A 9,283-nucleotide genomic window follows, 5' to 3' on the forward strand; every position below is an offset into this window, starting at 1 on the left:
TGGTTTTCAAAGTTTTCTAAAAGGTGCTTAAATTATTGCCATTCCAAAATTGTTTCACTGCCTCTAAAACCCTTGGAGAACCCTATTGCCAGAACACCAGCCACGGATAATCCGACGAAATGAAATGCCGCTGACTTTGCAAAGGCAGCTAAATTAGCTGCCGGCCACCTTCCGCATTCATGCCAAAGTCACTCAAAGCGACGACATCGGCTACAACGACAAGGACGACGTTGATGATGGGATGCAGGACGAAAGGGTGGCTCGCCGGGGGAAGCGCCAGTGGGCGTGCCAGGACAATAAAGGTTGCCGGGGCTCGTTAGCATTTTACAACACTGGCATCGGCTGCAGCACGTAGCTGCAACTTTTTGTTGCCGCCTCCGGCAGCCATTTTTGATATTATTTCAGAGCTGCCTCGGCACTTCCGTTTCCGCCCTGCACGCGTTGCATGTAAATGGGTTGAATGGGTTGAATGGGGCTCACGTTTTTTGAGATCGCTTATCGGGGCCAAAGGGAGTGCCGGGTGCAAGAGCTTCAGAATGCAATGGTGCGTGTGCGAGGGAGCGAATTGAAGTTAATGTGGGCGACTGATGATTTTATCTGGTGCTGTTGACTTGTTGACTTTGCGGGTTAATGGCTTCATTATGCTAATAAAAGATATTATTTTTACCGCTTGTCAGATTGTGAGCGGAGGTTCAACTTTCGTTTATATCCCCACGACCCACGACACACGACACTCAACACGATGGGAAGTTTGCGGTAGAGTGTTGGTTTGTTTTAAAATGCACATACAAAAATACGTTTGCAAATTCAACTGTTAATTAGTTTTTAAAGGCTATATCCTCCCTTCAATTATAGTTTCGCTTTAAGAAATTTGTTGTGTATTATTTAAAGAAAATTAATTATATTTCATGGTTATTAAAGAACGCAGTTTTTAGTGAATTCAAAGCAAGTAAACTCAAGCAAGTGAACAAATAATCGCACATTGCAGTTGCTTGCTGCAAGTTGGACAACGAGCCGCAGACATTTGATGCATTTCACAGCATTTCACCTGCATCTGCCCCACCTGAGGCAAACAAGCCGATTAGCATATGTTTAGCTAGCAAGTTGGCCGATTCGAGGTGGCTGGACCGAGTGCCTCCCATGCCGACGTCATTTCAAATATTCAGTTGGGTGGGCCAACGGGTGGTCCGGAAATCAGTGGATCGTGCCAAAAGCATCAACCGAGGCAGAGCGGCGGGAGCCACAAGCTTCACACCCGCCCCAAAAACACGAAACCCGAAATGCCGAAACCAAACCCAAACCCAAATGCGCTCCTCTGTGTCCGGTTTGCAGGCCCGGAACGCTGGTCACCGAGCGCTAATGCGGCGTGAATATGCAGGGACCGATGGTCGATGGACGTGGCGATGTCAGCTGAGGCCAGCACGTTATCATCGTCAATGCACGATTTTTTGGTCGCTGTCAGGCCCAAATGTTTGCAGAGCATTTCCCAGCACATTTCCCAGCACATCCCCATTCGCTCCTCCATTTCCCAGCACTCACCTTTTCTCCGTGTTGACGTTACCTGAAAAATCAAAATTCCAAATTCCAACACGAGCCAGATTGTAGGGCATTTTATTACGAGGAATGTGTTGACGCTCCTCCACCTTTAGAAATGATTGAATGACATGCCAGAGAAGAAAAGGACCAAGTGCAAAAGTGTAAGACAGTCCCAGATTCTGACACGTTCTACGCACATAATATATGCAATGAAAGGAGGTGGTTTTTAATACAACAGAATGATGAAATTCCCTGAAAATTTTGCTGAATGCTCTTTGGAGACACATCAACAAATGTCAAAAGGGGAATGCCATTAGCGTACATCTTCAAAAATGTTTTTTGAGCCAATATGTTCTTTTGAACTCTGTCTATGCAACGGAATAAGCTTCAATTTAATTTATAAAATGTTATTTTTTTAAGAAACTATTTCCGAAGCTTGTCTTTAATTATTCTTTCCTCAATCCTTCTTAAGTTATGTTCTTCTGATTCATTATATTACATCTGAAAGAATAAGATTTCATACTCCCTCCGATTTTTTGTATATTATTTTAAAATCTTTAAAGCACATTGCTTGTTAAATGCGCAGGAAAACATTAGTTATTCACATTTTATTAGTTTCTTGAACACAGTGCCACTTGTCTTCAAACGTTGCCATCTCGAATCCACACACCGTTTCCGTAAAAACTTCTCATTTACAATCTCTGCTGGCAAAGTGTGTGAAACTCAAACTCAGATGTCATAGCCCGACTTTTGAGCCGGCAGAAAAAACTTGTGCTTCAGTCGCGCCCCAAAACCATGCACATCCTGGAAAGTCGTTGTTTACGAATTCGTATGTGTGGGTGTGCGCTAGCCGGCATTTTTGGGTGTGATCCAGCATTGAGCTGTTTGTCTTTTAATTGTTTGCACTTAAGTCGTTGGTTTGTTTGTTCGTCTGCGTTTGTCTGCCTCGCTCAAGCAAATTACGGCCATAAAGTGTGGCACGTTTTTTATGCGAAGTGAATGCGGGCTTAATGTGGGGCTTCCACAAGAAGATGCAATTAAATGTTGCGGACAACTGTGTGTGCAAGGAAATGTTATTATTGAAATGTAAGCATTTCATATAATTGATGCTTTAAGAGAACTTTAATTGTAATTAGTTGATTTGTAAAAGACAAGCCCGTGCTTCCTCTTAGCCAGGAATGTCCATCCTGCTTTTATCAACTGCAAGTTTGACTTAAACTATTAGGAATACCTTGAAATGTGTCTGCTTTAATTTGTATCTTAAAATTGGGAAAGTATGGGAAACCAAATGCAGTGTCAATTGACTTATCTGTGCGGTCACGCTATCAGCGTTTGGTATCCGTTGTTCAGTACTCGCTTTCCAAAAAGCACATACTACAGCAATAACTACATGTTTGCCAGGACAAACAACATGGGAGGCCAGGTCGAATGCAATCCGAATCCTTAACCTAAACACTTGGCTAAATTGATACACACATCAAAGTTGCGTTGCAGTAGCCTCAAAACTTTCCGTAAATCAAGCAAAATGCAAATTTCACTAAAAGCTGAGGACGAATCCGAACCGGTGAAAAGCGGAGACCACAAAACCAGCACACAAAAAATGCAAAAGCGAATGGCGAAAGGAAAGTTGTTGTCTGAACTGAAGTTTGGAAGCTGAAAGTTTTGTGGGGAATAGCCCAAAATGGCGCCAGGTAAACGGACAACGATGAGGTAGAAAAGAGCTGACCCCCGAAAGCCTTATTTATCACACGTATAGTCCTGGTCTCGATTCTCACCCTTCCATTGCCAGATTTGGTTACGGAAATCGCATACGAATGTTGGCCAATTGGATTTGGTTACCCCAAGAGTTGGCCAAAGCCTGTGTGTGTGTGCTTGCATGGACCCTATGCAGTGCACTGTAAATATTCGGGAAAATATTATGAATTACTAATAACCAAAACTATCGTAAAACCCAGTATAAATGAGTAATTAAGGAAATTTTAAAAACCCACTTTTTATTTTTTACAGAACGGAACTTTTCCCATGCTGGATTATCGATTATCTGGAAGTTTGCCTTCGCATTAACCGGTACAGACCGCTGATAGCAACTTAGAAGAAATCGATGGAGCCCATGTGGTTTAATAGAATTTTGTTTTATCTTCATAAGTCACTCTGATAAGACTTTTAAAAACTGTAAAAATGATGCGAAAGTTACAATATCAGTTTGCGCAAAACACTCTTGTTAAGCTAATCTCTTCTAATAGGAATCGAATCCACAATGGCAGCTCAAAAACAGAACCTAAGCACACCTCTCAAAATAATTGTTTTAATTCAGCTTTTTTATCTGCCGAACCTTGGATGCCTCGGGGATTTTCTTAATTAGTCCGCCTACTGGTTCCGGATTTCCACTGATGACCGCATTTTACCTTACACCACAAGTTTTTCGCATAATGCACATACCAGGGGAAGTAAAATTAAGGTTATTTAAGTTAAAGTCGGATGGAACAACTTCGTGCCTTTGGTCTTATTTAATTAAACCCGGTGCCGGGCATGTTTTATTTCAATTAGTAGCCGGGGCAAGTGGATGTTGCAATGCACAAAAACCCGTGCAAAATAATTAACTGCATGCAACAATTTCCCTGGCCGTCCTAACTGCCGAGCTGGTTGCCACGATATTGAACCGAATTCGCTGGGCTGGCTTACTTGCATGTACGAAAATGGAAATCTGCATTTAATTTATTGATACAACAGCCACGGCAAGTGAATGGGAACTCCGGCTGAGGATTTCGATGCTCCCGCCAGTCACCTAAATGTATGCAGTGTAAAATTGTTAAATGCACGCTTAATCTGCATATAGGCGTGGATTCCGCTGTGCGCCACGCCCCCTCACCGCCCAACGCCCACCGCCCACTGCACACCCCTCACCCGTCGTTGGCACCGAAATTGTTTCATTTCCCCATTAAAATATACGGACGAAAATGTTAAACACTTTATTGGCTCAGTACTGAACGCCGGTGGGTGTGGCAGGTCTACCTCCGATTGTTGCGGCTGTCACGTTAGCATATCTGTTTTTCATGTTCGCAGCACTAATCGGCCAACGTCCGTCTGCTCGAAGCCCGGGAATCCCCCGATCCACCGATTTCTGTCCCTGGGCTAGCAACTTGTTCATTCCAGACAGTTGCCACCATGTGCACTCACACCTTTTCCTGTTAGAAATTTTCGATTAATCGGAGTCGTGGTAAAGGGAATTTCTTAAGCCATTCAAAGCGGATTTTAAAGTAAATATGGCGATATACTTGGGCGTCCAACAAGAAAAGATTCTTGACTGCTTTTAAGAACCTCGTTGAATGGATATTGTTTATATGCAGAGAATCAAATGTGACCACCTACAAACACTTTGTTTAACTAACTACCATTTCATAAATTTGTAAGACCTGTTTGGTATTTTCATTTTCTATCAATCCGTTTATTTTCGAATTTTCGCATTCTTTAGGATTCATATAAAATTCAATTCAAGACTCCATCAGCGATTTCCAACTATAGCGTGGGCTTAGGTTTCCTGGTATCCCGGATGTTACTAGCCAGAAGATTGGGCGTGCAATCCACGGTGGTCGAACCACCACTGCTTTCAGGAGTCTCAGGTGGGAAATTTGGCGGCAAAGGGTTTTCCCCATTCATCCGAGGGCGCGTCTAGTTATGATTACAAAATGTTGATTAAAATATTTTCCCAATCAATAACAATATTTAGTACTGACAGGATAACGCACAGTCTTCAGATGGCCCCTGTTTAGCTGGGCATTGGCCATTCCTAGGAGAACGCAGCTGAGGAGCAGGATTGCAAGTGCGAATTTAGGAGACATCTTTAGCTTGGCTGGAGAGGCTGGAAGACACTGTGACTTTGGCTGGAAATCTGAGCGTATTTATACCTATTTGTCGAGGGAAACCCCAGCTTATCTGCTGATCAAGAGAGAATTAAAGTTAATGCATATTGCAATTCTTAATAAATTGTATAATAGGTTCTAAGTGGAAGCAATGCTTCCATGAAAAACATGAGCCCGTCAACATCGAACGACAATAATGTAAAGTTCGAAGAAATCAGTAAAGTTCATGAAGTCCACTGGTATTTCATGTCCTGCTGATAAGCCTTTTGAAATTTATATAAATGGGACGACAGTTTCGGTGCCTATATCAGTTTCCTCAAAACACTCTTGTTAAGCTTAAGATGTCACCTCAGCTTGGACTTGTGGTTTTACTTTTGTGCAATCTTCTCCTAGGAATCGAAATAGCCTCTGCTAATAAATTTAGACAAAGGTTCCCTGAAATACCGATAGTAAGCATAAATATCTCAAAATTATTATTTTAATCTAGCTTTACTATCTGTAAATAAAGATAAGCCGGTCAAACGGCCGCTCAATGCCGGAAATGAACGGAAATGGTCCGATAACTTCTGGAGAGAACCTTTCTTCAAATTTTGGTGGAGCTTTTTCGTCATCATCAGGTGGTTGTAGAAGCTGTGGATCGTTTAATAGGCGGACAGGAATAATCAAGTGCAGATTCTAAATCATAAAGACAATATCATACAAATATTTAAATAAAAAGAATTCTAAAATTTTCGGAAATTCTAAATATAAGATTTACTTCTTTTAGTGCCAGCTATTGTTCGTGTAGCCCAAAAATTTCCAAGCAATATGGTATCGAAGAATTTTCTCGTCGCCTTACGGTAGAATTCCCTTTGAGTGTAGAATTCGGCCTTTGATTTGACGATGTAGAGTAAAATGTTCGGAAATTTTAAAGCCCATTTTGAGATTTTAATTTTCTTTCAGAGGCTTATTCATTTATTTTTCTTATAAGAAAAACAGGCAAAATAAACAAGCGCAAAGGTAATAAAAGTCCGTCCTTAGTGTTCAAAATGTTGTCTAGAGAAAAATGTTCATTAAGTCCTTCATAAACAAAATGCAGAGTATATTCTAAGGATATTTTATAAATAATGGAAAAATTTTGGAAAGTAGAAATCCCTAAAATGAAGACTTGTAGCTAGTTTATAGCTTAAAATTAGTAGGGGCTCGCCATCTCAGTGACGCCGCAAAATATTTTTTTGCAGATATAAAAAGTTGCGCAGAAAAGGAGATTATGATTCCCAACGTGTCGGCCAACCGGCAAGCCGATTTATATATGCTTACTGGGCATCTCCATCTAACAACTTTTGGAACATAGCAGAAGCTTTGGCCAACTCATCCCTTAAGCACATTCTTTTTAAAATAAGATTTCATATTTTTTCGTTTTATAATTAGATCTGCCAATTTCTATCGGTATATGAAAAACATGTAATATTACATATAACATAAGACAAAAAAAAAGAAAGAAGAGTCGGACAAGTTGAAGAAACAGTTCAAGTTACTGCAAAGGTAATGTCGAAGCTAGCTTCCATTAATGTATTTTTTCGTAATTAACTTATATTGTAAAACTATGTTGTATGAATATTTACACCCGATACTCGCAAAGGATAGATTACCAAATAAAGTATATATTTACGAATTCAGACCGAGGTTTTGATAAAAAAAAAACACACGATTGAGTTTTATATTTTATTAAACCTTTTTATTAATTCCATTTATGGAAAGAACTAGAGCCATTTGATTATCACGAAATTGGAAAGTTAAATTGGCCCGCTTAAGCCGCTTATCGCGGTTGATAACGTACTCAGTACTGAACTACTGCATAGAGGCATGCTTGCTGTTTTATAGGCAATTTGGGGAAGCCAAAGAGCGAAGTTTAAGAGAGTTGGGTTGTAAACCTCTATTTTCCTGTTGGAAGAGAGTCTTCTGGAGAATAGGGGTAATTGGAGAATCCTGGGACAAGTGCGTAGGCGTAGGCGCCGATCGCGAATGTTTATTATTTCAGTTGGCTCGCCAAGTGGTCGAATGCAAATGATTAGGGGACGAGAGTCTGTGTTTATAAAGGCGGCAAGTGTCTATGTTTATGATAAGGCGACAAGTGTCTATGTTTATGATTTGCGATCTGTGAGAAAGGGTGGCTTTGGAACATGACGCTGTGTCCAAGGTTAATCGAAGGGCTCTCGTTCTTTGATTACATTTTGTGCTTAGACTTGGATATTTTGTGTTTATACATTAATGTGTGTATATGAGCTTATACTAGTGTATGTTGCTTATAATTATCTTATGGGGAGTTGTGGGTGTAATAATGGATATGTTACTTCCCCATCCTTAAGAAAAAAGCCTGTCCTCAGGCGCTTATTTTAGGGTACAATACAGGGGTATTTACCTGGGGTACAACGTTTTCTGTTTCAGGGTGTATAATAGTTTCGTTTTCTGGGGTTTGATTTTTGAATTTTACAATTAATTTTCGGGGTATAGTTTTATATTTATAAATAAAGTACAATGCAACAATTATAACTAGTATGATTAATGCTGTAAGTGTTATTATTTGAAAGATATTATTCGTCTGTGTTGTTCGATTATTTCTTTTGTGTGATTGTATTCTAGTGGTTCAACTTTTGTTACGTTATTATTTACATAGATAGTTTGAGTGTAATCTAACATTGTGTTGCTAATTAATATATCTTCTAATTGAACGGAACAATTAAATGTTTTTATCATATTGTTACCTTCTATTATAATTTCTCTATTAATACAATTTTGGTTTAAAATAGTCTTGGGAAGGTTCCAAGTTGTAATTATATTAGGTTCTACATATTTTATTTCAAAATCAGAATGTGTTTTACTGTATCTACATTGTGTTGAGAGTTGGTTTAGTATACCTGTAATACATTTATTTATGACCAAGCTTTGGGAACTTGCTGTGTAAGTTTGATTATTGTGTAAAAAATATTTGTCATGTATTGTTTCAGTCAGTATGTTACTGTTTTCGTCTGGGTATGGTATTATTTCAAAAACTGGTGTTTTAATTATTTCTCTCGGAATGTGGGATATTATCAGGATTTCGTTCGTATCAGATTTAAGCCAAGCAGAAGTTTTGATATTAAGAATTTTTTCAGAATTGACGTGTGTTAATGAATCGTGTTTCAAAAGTTTTGGGTTAAAGATACCTAAGCGTGTCAGTTGCAAACCAAGTTCTATTTCTTCTATGTATTCAGTGAATCTTCTATTACGTGGTTGAGTTCGCTTACTTGTACATTATTTTTAGCGATGTCACCTATTTGTTGTTGTAATTTGTAGTGACCAACTTAACTTTACACTGCAAAAACTCTTCAAGACACCCTCGCCCTAAATTATAGCAGCTTTTGTGTAAAACAAAAAGCGAGAGAATTGTCTTAGACCAATCAGAACAGAATATGATCGTACGATTATACAGTTAGGGAAAGAAAAGCTGTAACAGCGACCACCAGCATGCAGCTTCCCCAGAGCTTAGATCATTATCGGATAAATCTTCGTGGCGAACGCTCATACCTTTTGACGCTGCCCGTTTAAACTTCATACACGTGGAAATATAATTTAGTTATATATATCCAATCTCATGAAAACAAGAGTTGGTATATTCCAATAAATTTCCGTGTTCGATTCGTGTGAAAGTGGCAACGAGATTCGACCCCAAGGCGTAAGGAAGACCAGGCCTATATATAAGAGCATTTGATTGCCCTACAGCCGACTACCCCCCCCGTCTCGTCGACCCCCGCATCAGCTTATGGTTTAAACCCCGTCGCTCCAAGAAGAGGCCACGAGGCGACATAACCTTCAGCATCAAATTACGCAACCGGCCACCTGCCGAATGATAACCAAATGTATTGGAA

At 39.8% G+C, this 9,283-nt stretch overlaps 1 protein-coding gene across 1 annotated transcript; it reads right to left on the reverse strand.

The window, feature by feature from the left end:
• Nucleotides 1-5,052: 5,052 nt before the first annotated feature.
• LOC113564221 lies at nucleotides 5,053-5,375 on the reverse strand. Its single transcript, XM_026979805.1, has 2 exons — nucleotides 5,271-5,375; nucleotides 5,053-5,205 (listed from the first exon to the last, which is right to left on the reverse strand). The coding sequence occupies exons 1-2, from the start codon at nucleotides 5,373-5,375 to the stop codon at nucleotides 5,053-5,055; spliced, it is 258 nt and encodes an 85-aa protein (XP_026835606.1).
• Nucleotides 5,376-9,283: the final 3,908 nt, after the last annotated feature.

This window comes from Drosophila erecta, unplaced genomic scaffold (genome assembly GCF_003286155.1).
Source record: "Drosophila erecta strain 14021-0224.00,06,07 unplaced genomic scaffold, DereRS2 tig00000056-arrow-arrow-pilon, whole genome shotgun sequence".
Lineage (NCBI taxonomy): Eukaryota > Metazoa > Arthropoda > Insecta > Diptera > Drosophilidae > Drosophila > Drosophila erecta.